This window comes from Medicago sativa, chromosome 3, assembly GCF_051527215.1.
Source record: "Medicago sativa cultivar Bolivia chromosome 3, Bolivia_mono, whole genome shotgun sequence".
Lineage (NCBI taxonomy): Eukaryota > Viridiplantae > Streptophyta > Magnoliopsida > Fabales > Fabaceae > Medicago > Medicago sativa.
The window spans coordinates 66,970,402-66,988,742 of record NC_140751.1 but is presented as its reverse complement, the minus strand read 5'-3'; the positions used below and the strand labels follow the sequence as shown (position 1 = coordinate 66,988,742).

At 30.9% G+C, this 18,341-nt stretch overlaps 2 protein-coding genes across 8 annotated transcripts in view; both read right to left on the bottom strand.

The window, feature by feature from the left end:
- The window catches only part of LOC146939350 (uncharacterized), a 125,484-nt gene that overhangs the window by 24,569 nt on the left and 82,574 nt on the right, over window positions 1-18,341 (bottom strand). For 5 of the 7 annotated variants that reach the window (XM_085757431.1, XM_085757432.1, XM_085757433.1 and 2 more), the window contains exon 5: window positions 57-1,206. In XM_085757431.1, coding sequence (XP_085613557.1) covers window positions 57-1,206 — 1,150 coding nt within the window. Of the gene's footprint in view, window positions 1-56; window positions 1,207-4,621; window positions 5,111-5,684; window positions 7,991-18,341 lie in introns of those variants that run through there. The other 2 variants (XM_085757435.1, XM_085757436.1) reach the window with 2 other exon arrangements.
- LOC146939351 (disease resistance protein SUMM2-like) lies at window positions 8,100-11,205 on the bottom strand. Its single transcript, XM_085757438.1, has 3 exons — window positions 11,075-11,205; window positions 10,787-10,886; window positions 8,100-8,762 (listed from the first exon to the last, which is right to left on the bottom strand). The coding sequence occupies exon 3, from the start codon at window positions 8,760-8,762 to the stop codon at window positions 8,100-8,102; it is 663 nt and encodes a 220-aa protein (XP_085613564.1). The 5' UTR covers window positions 10,787-10,886; window positions 11,075-11,205.

Below are 18,341 nucleotides of genomic sequence, written 5' to 3'. Positions count from 1 at the left end.
TAATTATTTATAGTCAACATGTAATAGTTTTTAAAAATATTGGATAGAGTCTGTACCGTTGCGAAAATATGAAGCAGAAATATCATTTTCGAAGTCTGGTGTTGATGCTGAAGCCAGAGATAGTTTTTGACAATTCTGTACGAAACGATATTTTACAGCTTGAAATTGAATTCCCTGGTCATGGTAGAGGCTTGGTAGATTTTCAAATATTACAACTTTCAGATTTGGAATCTTCACTTTGTGATCATCACCTTCACTTACAAATATTTCCTCTAGCTCATCTGCTTCTCTTATCACTAGAGCCCCTAAATTGGGAAGCTCTTTAGATACGGAGATTGGAAAGACATGGTTCAACTTGTTGCACTTTTCTACAACAAGTGTTCCTAGCTTTGGGAAGCATGTCTTTGAGGGTTTTTTACTCTCCCAATCATCTTTGCATTCTACTACAAATTGTAGATTTGGAATCTCCACTTTGTGATCATCACCTTCACTTACAAATATTTCCTCTAACTCATCTGCTTCTCTTATGATCAGATAATTTAGCGCAGAAAGCTCTTTACATATGGAGATCGGAAACACATATTTCAACTTGTTGCACTTTCCTACAACAAGTGTTTTTAGCATTGGGAAGCATGTCTTTGTTGTAGACATAAAATTTGAGGATTTTTTATTCTCCAAATCATCTTCAATAATATGCCTCAACTCATGGCATTCTTCAATTCTCAGATAATATAGCTCAGGAAGGTCTTTACATATGGAAATTGGAAAGACATATTTCAACTTGTTGCACTTTGCTACAACAAGTGTTCCTAGCTTTGGAAAGCATGTCTTTGTTGTAGACATAACATTTGAGGGTTTTTTATTCTCGAGATCATCTTCAATAATATGCTTCAACTCTTTGCATTCTTCAACTCTCAGAACATACAGCTCTACTAGACACCTTATTATAGAAGTGGAGAAAACAATTTTCAATTTTTCACATCGCTTGATTGTTAACCTTTCAAGGTTTTGGAAGGAAAACGAATTTTTGGGACCCACAAAAAGGCATGTCATCATAGGCAGAACATCCAAATCAATGTCTTTCAAAGCTAAGTTCATTTGTTGTTCATGTATTTCATTCAGACAAATGATACTTTCAACTTTGGAGTTATTCTTTACTGTGAGACTCTCCAAAGGGATAAAATGATCCACATTCCCACTCAATTCCTGCAATAAATGAATGGGAAATAAACACAATGCATATAATAAGAATAACAAAGTCCTGTAAGTACAATATAGATGATAAAAGGCTATGGATTAAATTATTACATTATAATGTAACCAAAATAAAGTACTACATTATTTAATTTAATTAATATTGTTATTTAATTTTCAACACTCCAACCCTTTTGTTTTTCAATCTGCTATCCTTCCTCCATTCGTTAAAAAAAAATCCTATCCTCTTCTTTCATATGTTCCTCCATTGAATCAACCCCCACATTCACATTTTCGTATAAGATGTAGGGTGTGTTTGGCCTGACTTTTTTAAGGTCTAAAAGTTACTTTAAAACTAAAGTTAAAAGGAAGAGCTTTAAAAATAAAGTAAAAGTTGTTTGGTAATAATTGTCTTGTTAGCTTACAAATTATTTTAAAAAGTTCCAAGTAGTTGTGAAATATTAAGAAAAAACATTGATCGTTGTCATACTATATTTTTTTGGTAATTTTTTTTTGGGTGATATTATCAATGACTGAAAATTTTAGAAAAGAAATATCAATTCTTGTAACATTTTTTGAAGTTAATTCTATATAAAAATGAATAATATTTATAATTCATTATATGAAAAAGAATTGAATTTCCATGATATGAAAAAGAATTCATTTTCCATGAAAAACGAAAGATTATTTATTTATTGGATTTTTCACACCTGTCTTGATTGGTCGAACTCATCAAATAATTTACAAGAATAATTATTTAAAAATAATTTAATAATATATTATCTATATTTTTTTTTGAGGGAATATTATCTATAGGTTATAACTATAATATTATATCTTCTAAAAAAACTATAATATTATATTTTGTAAAAAAAAAATATAACAGTGAATGGCTATTATTAAATAATTATTTTGTAACATTTAACCATTTTCTAAATATGACTATAATATTATATTCTCTTATACTATATTTCAAATTAAATATGATTGCATATTCTAAGTTACAATATCTTTTTTAAAAAGATAATACTATAACATAGTTCTTTATCCCCTTAAAAATAACATAGTTCTTTATTATCATTTATAAAAAACAATCGTTTTTTTTTTGTTTTTGAAAGAAACAATCGTTGTTATAATATTAATATATATAGCATAAGATGTGTATACATCGTTAGCAGAAAGTAATATCATAAAGAAAAAAGAGAGTCATTTTTATTTATTGTGTATATGTTGTTAGCTACCAACGTTTCCAGTATTAAAATGAAAATATAAAAATAGTTGGAGTTGGGTATCGAAGGAGGATCAAAGAAAAAAGGAGGCGAAAGTTTTTGAAAAGTTGATATTTTTAACTTTTTTTCAGGCTCCATCTTCATTGTTTTTGTTCACTAAAAAAAAGTTCCTTATTTTATGTAGAGCTTCTTTCAATTTGTGTTTGGCCCTCCTTTTGCTTTTAAGAAGAAGTAAAGGAGAAAAAAGTGGGGCCCATTCCCTTTGCTCCAAACAGGCTCGTAGACTAGGACGAAGGGCTTCATAACAATTGGTATCATTGGTTACCCCCAAAAGAAAAAAATCTTGAATAATTAACGTAGTTTTTATATGAAGCTAGGGCTGGGAATGAGTCGAGTCGAACCGAACTCATCTGAGCTCGACTCGACTCGATAAGAATTGGTTCAGTTCGAAACTCGACTCGAGTTCAAAACGAACCTTTTTTTTAGCTCGAGTTCGACTCAGTTGTAGTTCACGAACAACTTGGCTCGGCTCGTTAGGTTCATTTAAATTTAAAAGCCTTTTAACATAGAGCCTCACAATTTAAAGCCCAAATAGTAACATAATTTACTACAAGTCCCAAAAAAAATATTAACTGCATTTGATTGTGGGTTGGTCATTATAAGACCAAATACTCTACCAATGCGCTGCACTCTCTTCTTTTGCTTTTATTTATAGCCAATTTTCATTCCTTTACTTATTAAACTTTCGATGTGGGACATCAGTTATGTATATTACATTTGCAAACCTCATAGTGTAGACTAGACTATATTCAGTTCCTTTTACTTTCAGTTTAGTTTTTTAATTGTTTTGCAGGAATATGATTTTTTATAACAAAGTTATTGGAATAGTAAAAAGAAAACATAATTATGATGTGAATATAAAATCATTCATCCATCGTCAGACTAATTTGGCTCATCCTATTACCAAATTTATATCAATTCTCATGCAAAATTGGTTTTAATTAAGGATGCTATGAGTAAGGAAAATAAGGATATTGGAGAAACTTAAAACTACACAAGAACTAGCACAAATAAAATCAACATAAATAAGCAATGAGAATATTCTCAAAATACTTTTCTGCTTCCAATATATATGTATATTTAAGAGGATATATATATTATCGAGTCAGCTCATGAACCAAACGAGTCGAACTATATATAGTTCAAGTTCGGCTCGTTTAGTTAACGAACTTCATTTTGAACTCAAGTTCAGCTCATTTGGTTCATGAACCAAGTTCAACGAGTTAATTGTCGAATCGAATTTCGAACTATTTTCGAGTTGGTTCGGTTCATTGCCAGCCCTATATGAAGCTAGCCCATTAATATATTATTTGACTACGTCAAACAATTTTGTTTGATTCAAAGAGAGATGCTATTAAAAAAAATATTGATAATCTATTTAGTTTAGTGTCAATTATGAATAAATTTGAATTCTTAAAACTTCATAGAGTTCAACTTTTATAGATAACTATTGTTAACTTTTATTTTCTTCCTTGTCGTTTCATTGAAGTATAGTAAGTTTAAAATTTACTATATAAACACATTAGTGGTTGTACATCATTCAATTCCTGTAATATAATACTTAGTTTTCGCACCTAAAAATTATTCATATCTAGAATACTTCTTTCACTCTATTCCTCACACCATCTTCCGTCCAACATCAGAGGAATATGAACCTCTTCATATTTTATCGGTATAAATGTCATTGTTTACTAAATATGGTAAGCCACCTTTGAACCAAATTTAAGAGGTTCATATTAGAGACACCCTAAAAAATTAAACATGTTTTTAGCTAACATAAAATTATTGTTTTGTTTTTTGTCCCCATCATCAAAAAACTGCATTTTTCAATTCTTACAAAATTATCCTACAAACAGTTTGTGATGAAACCAAACATGTTTAATCATCTTTTGAATTTTAATTTTTTTAATGTTTTTTATAGGTATGATTTGAACATTATTCAATGTTGCTCCACAATTTTTGTTTAGCATAAGATGAATGAAATATGAACTTTTTAAACATCAAAATATAAAAAGTAACAAAAATAGAGAAACTTATGTGGAGGAAATTTTTATAAAAAAATCATTTAAAAGTATATGATGACATAAAATCATCAAGTTTAGATTCACAAACAACAAAGATATACAAAATAGGGATACCTTGATGATTTTACTGTCCCCGCAGTTATTGAGTTGAAGATGTTTCAAAGGTGGAAATGTTGTGTGATATTGTTTGGGACACAATGCGACTAAACTTGGCAGATTGCGAAGAACGAAGGTCTCCAATACTGGAAGATGAAGAGGAATCTCAGTGTGGTTTTGATCATCATCATTGAAGTGTCCAATTATGTATTCCAATTGCACGCAATTATAAACACGGGCCGTTGTTAATTTTGGGAAGACAGTGCCCCAGTTATTGCCAACAGTGTTGTCATGATCTCCCATGTCTATTATAATGTGCTTCAATTCATCACAGTTGTCAATGGACAGAGTCTCCAACAACATTCTTGGAGCAATGGATAGGATGAATACTGATTTCATCTTCGAAATATTCGACAGTGTAATCTCTTTAATATTGCACAAGATATATGATGGTATTGAAAGACATTGAGCACGTTCCCATATGTTAAGGCAATATGAATTTGATTTCTGCAATCATGTCATCCAATCCAAATAAAAATAAAAGTTAAACAATCTCTTATTTCTACCCAAATAAAAAATGTACATTAATAGTAATCTTCAAGCATTGGATGTCTAATAAAATGAATTTAAAAATATTTTTTTTTCAAATAATAAATTGTATCAATAGCTATGTTGCATAGGTACCGGTGCAGTACCCAGTACGATACGAGTACCGGTACAAGAATACGTCTATTTTTAAAAAAAGTATAGAACGGCTATGTCAATAAAATCATGAGTTTTGCTATATAATATAACATGAGAGGGCTAAATTCTTCAATTTATTATAAAAAGATAACAATAAAAGTTTAAATAGTAATTTTTTTTTTAGTTGTTTACAACCACAAAAAACTCCTATGCACATATAATATTATATTATTAATAAATAAGAGAGAGTCGCAATTTTCGCTCACAATAGAATAATAAACTAAAATGAAGAACCATAAGCACCGTACGTGTACCTCCATGCTTCAGAGATTAATGGTATGTATTAAAAAATTACAAAAAATAACATCACAGAAGAAATAGAAGGTAAGAGGGTTACCATTAAATTGTCCTGCGGTTGATCCTTAGAAACCAATGGGGTTTTAGTCCTTGTGGTACTCCTCAATCTGTGCCCATATTTTTTACCACAACAATATATATTGCATTTGATTGGTTCTGATTGTTCTTGTGGCTCGGAAGCATCTCCAGAAATGGAAGATGGCTTCTTAATGGACAAACACATTGTACGATTACATTCTGGGAAAATGTCAATGAAATTCGGTATGTCACGAAGCTCCAATTCTTTGAGGGAACCAAGCTGGACATCTTGGCCAAATATGTATTTCAGCTTATCACAAGTTTTTATTGTGATGGATTCTAGTGCTGGAAGATCATGAGAAGATTGAAACGGAAGCATTATTTCAATTCTTGGACACTTCAAAATACTAAGAACTTTTAGTTTCTGAAACATTGAACCTTGACTTGTGCTTTCATTATCATCAACTATTTCACCTCTCGATTCCTGCCCTTCTCTTTCATCTATAATGTATTCAAGACATCCACAGTCCTTTATTTCCAATCTCTCCAACGACACTAGGCTAACAGCAGTTGACAGTTGAAATAAGGAGATCAACATTGGGCATCTTGAAAATTTCACACTCTTTAGATTGAATAGGTTTAGGTTGCACTTAAATAAGCTTTTCAAACGTTCACAATTATTGATGGTCAACTTCTCTAAGCTATTCATAGAGTCAAAGGAAAGAGGACCGTTGAACAATTCTTCCAAATTATCCATTCCTTCAAGCTTTAGTACAACCAACTTGGAGAAGACTTTTGACACTTGAGATTCAGTGTGCTTAGTGTCAATGAGGCACTGTAATTGTGAAATGGATCTTAAAGTAAGCTCAACTATATCATTCATACCTTGATCCATGGGAACAATCTCAGGTATGATGTTTTTCCATTCCCCCTCGATTCTTCTTAGTCTAAGAACCTCTGCTTCTTGCATACAATACTTGAGTGTTGTTTCAGATAGGAAAACATCATCTTTGTATACAAGATCAGACACGCCCTTCAATGATGATTTATCCACTAAGTTCGAAAATTCACCGATATCAAACCTTTGCAATTTCGGGAAAGTTATTTCTCGGCAAAAATCATTAAAACTACCTATGAAATACAACTCTTCAAGTGATGAGCATCCTTCAATCACTTCAAAAGGATTATTCCTTGCAATTCCACAATCTTCCAAGTTCAATAATTTCAGTTTCTCTAGTTTTGTGATTCCATGATGCAATTCATCAATTTTACAACCATCTAAATCAAGAGTCTCAAGGCTTTGCAGGTTTCCCAAAATAGAGATGTCACCCAAATTGACACCTGTAAAGAGAAGAGATCGAATATTCTTCAATGACTGAATTGAATGAGGTAATGATAGAGCTAGTTGAGGATAATGATCATAGATTAAATAAAAAACTCTAAGGTCCATAATATTTTCAAAAAATGAGTTCAGGACTTGGATTTTCACATTCTGACAATCTTCATCCTTATGCAGAGTGACAATTAGAATCTCAAGCTTGGAACCATCAAGCTTAAAGGAAAACACGTCTTTAAGCTTTACTTCACATAACAAATATTTAATATTTGCCTCCCTTTCAACCATTGCCTTTTGATTTTTATCATACAACTTCACTGTTTGAATCTCTTTGTTCGCTATCCATTGGGCTGCATCACGAACCAGGTCATGCATTTTCACTATTCTTTGATCGACCTCCAATAATAAACAAGAATCTATAAGTTTATTTCTGGATATAACAAATTGATTTCGAGCATTTTCGTAGTTGCCACAATCTTCCCCAAAAATGCTTGCTCCTATGCAAATTCTGGTTAGTATTTCAGTATAAATTTTTTCATCTTCTCGAAATACAGAACACATGAGGAATAGTCTCTTGGCAATTTCATTCTTCAAATTATCATAGCTCACTTGAAAGCATTTATAAATTGTAAGGAGTTCAGTATCAACACCGTGCAAGGAAATATGTTTCTGCAAGGAATTTAAAACCAAATCCCACTCTTCCCGACGTTGTTCACCCTTCAAACTACTGGCTATAGCAGCAATTGCAATCGGTAACTCTTTGCATTCATTTGCAATTTTACGGCCCTTTTCGAGCAAATTTTTAGTTGAAGTTTTGCTTAGACCAGCATGCATTTGGAACATGATCCAAGCGTCTTCTTTTGATAAGAGATTCAGTTGGACTATCTTATTGCATCCTAATCTTTTGCACACCCACAAATTGCGCGTGGTTACAAGAATTCTACAGCCTTTGTGATTGTCACAGTATGGAATCCCTATTTCATTAAAATCGATATCTCCCCACAGATCATCCAATATTAGAAGAATCTTCTCACCATTGGTTAATCTGCTCCATAGTTTTTTGGGTCGGTTTGATTCACTACAGTCATCAAATTTCAATCCCTAGGGTCCAGCAATATCATCTTGAATCTTTTTGATATCAGGAGAAAATGACACTGCCGTGTCAATGATTCGAGTAAATTGTTTGGTCTGCTCAAGTTCCTTACCAACTTCTTTGGCCAATGTAGTTTTTCCTGTGCCCCCCATCCCTTGCAACCCGATTATATAATTGTTGTCATCTTTCAATGCATCCAAAAGCTCTTTGTATTTGGATTCCCTGCTTTTAAAAGGAATATAGTGTTGGGATGAATAACGTTCAACACCTGGAAGACGAGCAGGAAGTCCAATTGAAAGTTGCTTTCCAGTTTCAATTAATCTTTTAATTTGCTCCTTCTTATTTGTCAGTTCCATTCCCCTTTTATATCGCCATATGATATGGGGACAAAATCCAAAAAGACATCTTTGTTTTGTTTTGGTGTCTTCTTGAATGAGCTTATCAGCTTCTTCTTCCCAAGAAAGAGTATTAGCTTGAACATCTTCTCCTCTACTGGTTGCCACATCAACACGTTGCTTAACAGTTGTCCTTTCGACTTCTAGCCTAGCTCTTTCTTCTTCAAAATCCTTAGCAATGCACGAGAAGCAACATATATAACTTGATTGTGCTATCGCCCCATTTATTAATTTCTCCACATATGGCTTCGCTAAATCAGTCAGAAAACTCGCCATCTAAATAAATTTGAATAGATCAAAGTTAGGCATATGTGTGTGTATTGAAAAATAAAATGGTTGATATGATTTTCAGAGTCTGTTTATGTGAACAATGATATTTGATGACACACTTTTCATCAAAGAATTTTTTTCGCTTATTCAAACAAATATGTGAGAAAGTTCAAACAATGATATCTAAATGCCCAATTAATCTTTGAAAACAATAAACAAGTTATGAAAAAATTCCTTTAAAAAAAAAAGTTATGAAAAAAATGATCATGTAGAAAAGTGGAGTGAAGAACGAAAATGGAAATCATATACCAATAGAAAATCTGAGAAAATAACAGAAGAAAAAAATACATAAATATACATAAAATATCTACCATGAGATTGTTTTCTACCTATATGTTATAACTGTTGTCAGTACATACTTTTGAACAATCTTTTCTCGAACAAACAAAAGCTGCAGGGGTTTGGCATAATATAGTTTTGCCATGTTGCATAGTTGCAACTTATTAAGTAATCAATGTTTCATGGTGGATATCAAACTCTTTCATCTAATCAATGTAGTAGCTTTCTGAAATATCAATCCACTGTTATTTCTCATTTGTTAATGCTTGAAATTAGACGGCTACTTGGTTAAATTGACTGCTTATGATGTTTTTTAGGATTTTGACTTGGAATCAGGCTTCAAGGTTTAAGCTTCAGTTTGAAAAGTAAAACCAACATGACTGGAGTAAAAATTTCTCTTAAACATAATACAAAGCAGTTTATCCACATAAGGCTTCGTCAAATCAGTCAGAAAACTCGCCATCTAAATAAATTTCAATAGATCAAAGTTAGGCATATATATGTTTGTTATTTTTTTTTTTTTGTGTGTAGGAAGATTTTCTTCATTCGAAGTCAGTTTATTTGAAAATTGATGCTTAATTGATGACAAGTTTTTCATCAAAGAAATTTGAAACAGGGAGTCCATCCAATATGTTGACTAACTGACTAATAAAACTTTTTCGATTACTTTATTATTTATATTACTTTATTGCTTATGTTTGTAATCATTTTAACATGTTTTGTTGGTAATACTTTGTTGCACAAGTAAGGTGTTCTGCACAAGTTGGTTTATGTTGACTAACCGACTAATAAATCTTTTTCAAATACTTTATTGCTTATGTGTGTAATCATTTTAACTTGTTTTGTTGGTAATAGTTTGTTGCACAAGTAAGGTGTTCTGCACAAGTTAAGTTGGTTTGTGTCATACGACATCAGCTAAGTATAGGCTATGTCCTTACTAACTATTTGGCTATAACTATGTAAGAAAGATGTATGGATGGGATGATAGATATTGCAGTAAACTGAACATTCTTATTGCCCCTTTCTCTTTCACTTCCTTTCCTCTATTTTCTGTTTTTCAACTTATTATTTCTGCTGCCATTGCAAAAGCTAACACAATTAATATTAAAGATTCAATCTAGAGAATTAGGAGTAATAATTACTTCAATTAATGTTCTGCAGCAAACAAAAGCTGCAGAGGCATTAACATTTACAAAATTGTTGGAGTTTGGCATAATATAGTTTTGCCATATTGTGTACAGATAGGATCTTGTAACTAATAATGTATATAGATGAAACTTATTAAGTAATCCTTTCATATCCTTTCATAGTGGATTTCAAACTCTTTTATTTAATCAAAGTAGTAGCTTTCTAAAATATTGATGTTTTTGTAACTTAAGTCAGTATCAATCCACTGTTACTTCCCCTTTTTATAAGGCTTGAAATTAGAGGACATTTTTCAGGATTTTGATTTGGAAGAAGGCTTCAGGTTTTAAGCTTTACTTTGAAAAGTAAAATTAAAATGGCTGAAACACAAAATTTCTTACAGATAGACTATGTTTGGTTGATTCGATTCTTATCCATTCGAGTTGGTTTCTCTAAATGCTCTTAAGAAAAGTTTAAAACTCAGGTTGATTTATAAACCCTAGTAATACTCTTAAGAAATTAATTAAAATATCCACTGAAACTTTTAAAGTATGAATGTTTGTTACCTTATTTCCAGAAGTTTCAGCAAATGTTGAAGATCATTCTCCAATATGCAGTAGCTAGCATCATCAAGATCATAATAAGGTAGTGTTTACTGCAACAACTCTGTTGTAGAAATATAATTATGGTTCAACAACTAGACAGTCTTTCCAACAATTTTACAAAACATAATGAGATTGTTATTTAAATATTACTTTTCATAAATGCAAACATGCAATAGTAAAGTGGTAGTTGTTATGTTTGCATGTAAGGAGAAGATAAAAGAGCATGATATCCAGACTAGATTAGATTACCATAGGCGGAAGATGTGCTGCAATTGTATCAATTCTGCGTTTCACTTTCACCAACTCATTCTCCATTTCTAGTTAATAGTTCTCAAAAACTTCATAATAAATGGTTCTCAACAACTAGACTGTATATGAATGAATGAATGATCAAGCAAAATGATATTGTTGTTTTCCAATTCAAGTTCTGGAGCAGACACCATAACACCTGTTTCTGCAATATGCAGTAACCATCATTAAGTGAAATAAGGCAAATGGTCATTGATATTCAAGTTCTGCACACAAAATTGTTGAGAAAATATTTGGATGGTGGCTTTATACAATTAACAAATTACAAAATGATAGAATAATTAAAAAAAATCCATTTAAAAAAGATAGAATAATTAAAAAATGAAATATTGAGCTATACGGTGTGATTTGCAAATTGAATTTCAGAGGGTTTTAAAGGTAAAAGTTTGAAAAGCTAAGACTATATTTTGATACGGGGGTTTCTAACTTAGGCCAACGAAAAAATATGAAGGTCCAAGTTACCAAAAGTGCACCTTTTCATTTAGAAAAAAATAAAAAAAACAAATATTCACTAGTGTAAACCAATTTAAAGTAAAAGATAGTTTAATAAATTTCATTTAATTTTATTTTTCAATAAAAAACATCCAACAACCGTTTCCTAATTTTTCGAGAAAATTACTAAATTATCCCTCAAGCTATTTATTATTATAAAATAAAAGTGGATCTAAGTTAACAAATTGATGCAAGTAATTAACAAATGTTTTAATGAAAATTACTAAAGTAACCCTCAAACCATTAGTTTTAAATAATAAAGAAGAAGGGTATTTTTGTACCAAAAAAAAGATGAAGGGTATTTTTGTCCAAATGAAAAGGTAGAAAAAATTACTAAACTATCCCTCAAGATATCTGCCATAAAATAAAAGTGGGTGTAAGTTAGCAAATTGGTGTAAGTTAACAAATATGTTTTAATGAAAATTATTAAAATAACCCTTAAGCTACTAGTTTTAAATAATAAAGATGAAATATATTTTTGTCCAGATAAAAATGTGCATTTTTGCTAACTTGGACCCTCATGTTTTTTGTTGATCTAAGTTAGCAAAGCCCTTTGATATATATTTGATTAAGTTGAAAAAAAGTTAGCAAACCCCTTTGATTAATTTTTAAACAAACTTTTGTTACCTATAACAATGGATGCATGAAGAATATAAATACTATAAATAAATCTGTACAATTGTTAAAAGAAATTAAGTGCAAATTAGAAGAACAATTTTAATGAAAAAAAAAGTTGTTTGTTATGGAAGAGATAAAATGTGAAAAGAAATATTTTAAGGAGACTAAAATTAAATGTTGGTATATTTAAAAGGACCCTTTAGTTATTTAACCCTAATTTGTGTATGGTGATATTGATTTCAGGTTGAATGAGCAACCACAATTTATAGGAAAAAAAAAAACACAAGCATAACATTGTTTGTTACCTTATTTCAGCAAATGTTCAAGTTGTATGAACAATCCTCCTGATCTCCAATATGCAGTAGCTAGTAGCATCTCATTGTCTAAGGTAGTGTTGACTGTAACAACTCTGCCGTAGAAATAAACTTTGGAGGCTTAATTTTGGTTGAACAATGAATGATCAAACAAAATGAGATTGTTTTTTTTTTGACAAGAAAATGAGATTGTTATTTATACCTGCTTTTCCAATCTGCAGTTTTAAGTTGTTTGCAATCTGCATTAGCCAGCATTTAAGTGAATAAAGGCAGTGGTATTCAAGTTTTGCAACAACAGCAGACAAACTTTATGGTACAAAAGAAAAGAAGAAGGGATAGTGTCCGTATAAATGTCCTTGTACCCTACGATTTGGTTTGACATAAATACTCTCTCCGCCATTGATTTAAAGCTTCATTTATTCATTGGTTTCACACTTATTCAATAAAAAAAGAACTAAACCAACCAATGGTCAGTAGGTCACGATTTGGTTTGAAGTAAATGTCCTTGTACCCTACGATTTGGTTTGACATAAATATTCTCTCCGTTCCTTTTTAATTGTCACTTTTACAGAATTCTTTTGCTTTCAATTAACTGTCACTTTCAAAGTTCACTACAACATTAAATATTGTTTTGCCTTTATTACCCTTGGTTATTTATTGCAGAGAGAGAAATATATGAAAAGAAATATTTCATCCGTTTCAAAATGAGTGTCCTTTTAGCCAAAAAAATTTGTTTTAAAATAAATGTCGCTTTCAGTTTCCAATGCAATAATAACTTTTTCCTTTCAATTGTACCCTTCAATTAATACTATGTTACACTACTTCCAAAGTATTATTTTTTCTTTAATGAAAAATAAACCAATAGTTGATTAGGATAATTTGGTAAAATTGCTATGATATTTAACTACATTATTCCATTCCTTAATATGTGTGTAATTGGCTAAAACGACACTCATTTTGAAACGGAGGAAGTATTAAATGATGAAGGTTATTATATGAAAAATATAAAGTGTTGTATCAAAAGTAGTAAAATGTAATTATTGTCTTGGTTTGTGTAAAAACCCCAAAAGTGACAATTAAAAAAAACAGAGGGAGTAATGAGTGACACACTTACACTTTTCAACGTAGAATTCTTATTTTACTCTCACCACTCTCTAATTAAATGAGTGACACACTGACACTACTTCGAAAGCATTATATCAATGGTAAATAAAGTTGTTTCTACAATCTACAGTAGCTAGCATTAATGCTGTGTTTGGTTTACTAGAGAAGTTATGAAGAGAGAAATATGTGAGAGAGGGTATGAGAAGAGAGAAATATGTGAGAAATAGAGTAGATTTGAGGGGTTGTTTGGTATAAGAGACAGAGAGAAGAAATATAGAAGAGAGAAGTATTACATGTTTTGAAAAGTACTACAATACCCCCCTATGTTGAATAACATTTTCAACCAAAATTAATTTATTATTTTATTTAAATACATTTAATTAATTAATTTCACTACTCATTTTAATCAAATAGAATTTATTTTTTTTATAAAAGAAACAATGAAATATATAATTTTTTTTTAAAATTAGTAGGGGCATACATTTCTTTTGTAAAAAAAAAAGCATACATTTCCAAAATAACAAAATACGGGTATATATGGAACGTTAAATTCTTTCTTCAAAAGAATATGTAACGTAAAATTCTATAAAGTATTATGAATACGTATGAAAAAAACAAGCAACACACTACATTAATGGAGTTGACAGTAAAATTCTATAAATTCACTTTAGCAAAAATTCACTAAATTCATATGAAAGTAAAATTCTATAAAGTATGAATACGTATGAAAGAAAAAGAGAAACACTGCATTAATGGAATACGTATGAAAGTAAAATTCTATAAATTCACTTTCAGATTTAAAAAAAAAAAATCAATTTAGCTAAATTAATGGAATTGACGGAAGGGTATAATAGGAAACACACAAAAATATAACAGCTCCCTTTCATTTCTTCTCAGTTTTGGAGAGAAAGGATTTTTGGTGGGACTCACATGTTTTTAGTATCTCTTGTTGGAAAATTTAGGTCTTAATATAAAAACAGATTTCATAAAACATGTTCAACAATTATGAATCAATAGCGGAAGCAAACAAAGCATTGAACATGATTATGATTGGATCTACGACATGTTTGATTTATCAAGGATATTAAGAAATAGGGTATTAGGAATACCTGGATATGAAGCTTTGGTGGTAGCCCTCTTGACAACAACGATAAAGAGAGGAGGTGATCTGAAAGAAACATCAACATCAACACGGTTAGCGGCGGCTTATTTGGTTCTTCCTCAACCGGTACCTTTATGCCTCAAATTCTCTTTAGATGGGGAGAAGAGAGAGTTCGCTGTGTACGGTATATTGGGGACCATAGCCTATTTTATATTGGATGACCATTAGGGTTTCCCATTATTCCGTTAATGGGCCATCCAGACATCCACTCATATTGAGTCCATATCCATTAATTAATTAATTAATATTCTAAATAGAAATCTAATAGCCTTATTACTTAATTTGATCACTAATCAACTAATGCTCACAATTGATAAATAGCTAATATAATTATTATTACGATATTTGCCCACAAAATGATATTGGAATATAATAAAATAATAAAATATTCCAACAATCTCCCACTTGGGCTACATATCTTAATAATTATATCAGAATTCTTTAGGCGCGCAACTGAATGTTATTTATCTTTAGATTTCAACCTTACAACCTGGTCCACCTCATACATTAATAATGGGACCACCACGGCTGTCGTCACTGACGTATAACGTGACGGAACCCCGACGACCATCATACCAATGCACTTGATGACATAGATCGATATGGATGAGTGGCATGGAAATTTCATGAAATGTGATCTTTAAATTATGCCTATTTCCAACTGATCCAACTGAAAACTTTAGTGAGATCAAAACTGAAGTTTGCAAATTCAATATTTGCACAAAATGATACAGAAATGGTTATAATAAATATAACCTCGTGAACTTTATTTCTGCAGAAAATCATAACATAAAGTCTGTATCAATACCAAAACAAAGTATAGAACATAAAGTAAAAGAGACTCCAACTAATCCAAGACATCCTTAATGACAACAACCATATGAAAGACCTTATGTGTCATGTCTTTGAATAGCGGATCAGCTAGCATAAAGTTTGTCTTTCTACTTGTTCTATCATTCAACAACAATAATCTATAAGGTAATGAACCTTATAAACTTTGTTATCAAATAACTATACGACTGAATTATGTCACTATATAACTTGAGTGGTCTTTCAATGCCTTTAACGATATTCAACCAAGTGACATATATACTTACAGTCATTTCCTGAGTTAGGATGTATGTCATATACTGACATCCAAAAGTCAGAGTCTGACACAAAAATGATCTCCAAATTGTCATATCTCTGATGTGAGCATAAACTCTCTTGTTCTCTTTAATAATCCTTAAGGTTGCTTTTCAACAATTCAAACTTTGAATTGCTCAAGTATCTGCCAAACAATCTGATTATATATGCTATTTCCAAATGCATATAAATAAGATCATACATAAAAATCCTATAGACAAAGCGTAGGAAAATACTTAATTTTCTGAATTTATAAATTTTCTAATGGGCAATATTTGAGACTGAAAGTCTCTCTCAGTGATTGTCACCTATAATTTATTATGTCAATTTATTTTCAACTTTATTGATATAAACCTTTTGTGACATCTGAAGGATACTTTGAGAGGAATCTCTAGGTATCTAAAACTTAATACAAAAGAAGTGTCCCCAAGATCTTTCATCGCTAAACTTTCATTAGAGATATTCTTGGTTTCACATAACTAGTATATCATTGTTGACTAAATAAAATATAATTGACACATTAAACTTGAACTATAAATTTACTCCCACTGAGCTTAATAAATCCACAATTCTCCATAATATTATCTCAAAATCAAATGAGACAATTACTTTATGAGAATTAGTGGTAACACTAAAGAGACAAATTTCTTAACTTATAAGTGAATTTCTTTCTCTTGCTTCAACTTTTCCTTATTTGCACACTTTATGAATTGATCATTTAAATGATCATTTCTAACTGGACCAGTTAAAAACTTAATTGTGCAATGAGAATACTGAATTTTCGAACAAGTCATATGATAGTCAAAATTACTGAATTTTCGAACGAGTCATATGATAGTATAAATTATAGTGTCTTAGCAAGATTAAATATTTACATAATGTGCTCCTAACATTTTCTTTGCATATTAATCTTAATGAAATACTCACTCTCAAATGAGAGCTTGTCTTTCTCTATATTGCTTTAAAAGCACCTTAGTTTAAGCAAAGAAAATATGACAAAAAATTTGTCATCTTAAATAACACCTCTAATACATATGATATTTTAGCTTTATGATCACATATGACCTATGAGATTTGGTGTATACTCACTTGTCAAACTTGATTCTCACATTAGGTGCTGAATTTGTGAGAGAATGTGAGTTTCACCATCCTTATCTAAAGTCTAGATCCAAGAACAATATTATTCTTTAATTCCTAAAAGAACTTTTAAGAGTTAAAATTTAACTCAAATTAACAGATACATAAACTATATTAGTTTAAAAGAACAAGAGTAACAAAATGTACTCACCAAAATACCTAGTGCATCATTAATATCAAGTCTTTAAACGATAATATCAATTGCTAGCGGTATTTTACAGCATTGATCAAACAATGACAATTTACTTTGACAAAGAAAAAATTCTTATAATTGTCATATGTTTATCATAATATATGTGAAATGTAAACTCTTAAATATTTAAATAAGTTTACACTAACACAACATCATCACACATGTCAGCAAAATATTAAAGAAACGTGCTTCTTTATTTGTAAATAAAAGACCTTAACAAGATACCAAGCGCACCATTAAAACACAATCTTTGGATTGCTAAGAATTAACTGCAAGCGGTACTCTCAATGCAATGATCAAATATTGGTGATAAGTCCTGTCAAATAATAGTCACCTTTGGGCATCCTATTACCCACATGGATAATTACATTATAATCACCACATATTTACCCTCGCAAGTGCATAATTATCCGGCCAAGTTGCGCCTTCCTTGGGGCCGAACAACAACTCGCATGAATAATTTTACACTACATCTTTTGTAAGCTTAATTGAAATCAATTTACACAACAAAGGTTACTTGGGCAACATTATTGTTTCAATTGACTCAAATAATTTTACTAGACAATTTTAATATATATATTAAATGGGGAGATAAATCCTGTCAAATAATAGTCACCTTCGGGTATCCTATTATTCACATGGAAAATTACTTTATAATCACCACACATTTACTATTATATGTATGTAACTATCTGGTCAAGTTGTGCCTTCCTTGGGGCCGACGACAACTCACATGGATAATTTCATACTACGCCTTTTGTAAGTTCAGTTGAATCAAATCTACGCAACAGAGGTTACTTTGGCAACATGTTGTTTCAACCAAAACAACCGCAATTACTAGACGTTTCACAGTAAATTAAATGGGAAAGGTCTTAAATTTACAAGGCACTACCGACATAATGTAGGCCAAATTAGTTCTTTATGTTGCTAAGTAATCATGAGGTCACTCGGCAACCCTTAAGTGTGAAGACAAATTCACGAATTTGAAAGAAGATGCAAGTCACAAATCACACCAATGTGTGTATGACAATACATTTACATATATTGCATAAAAACAACAAC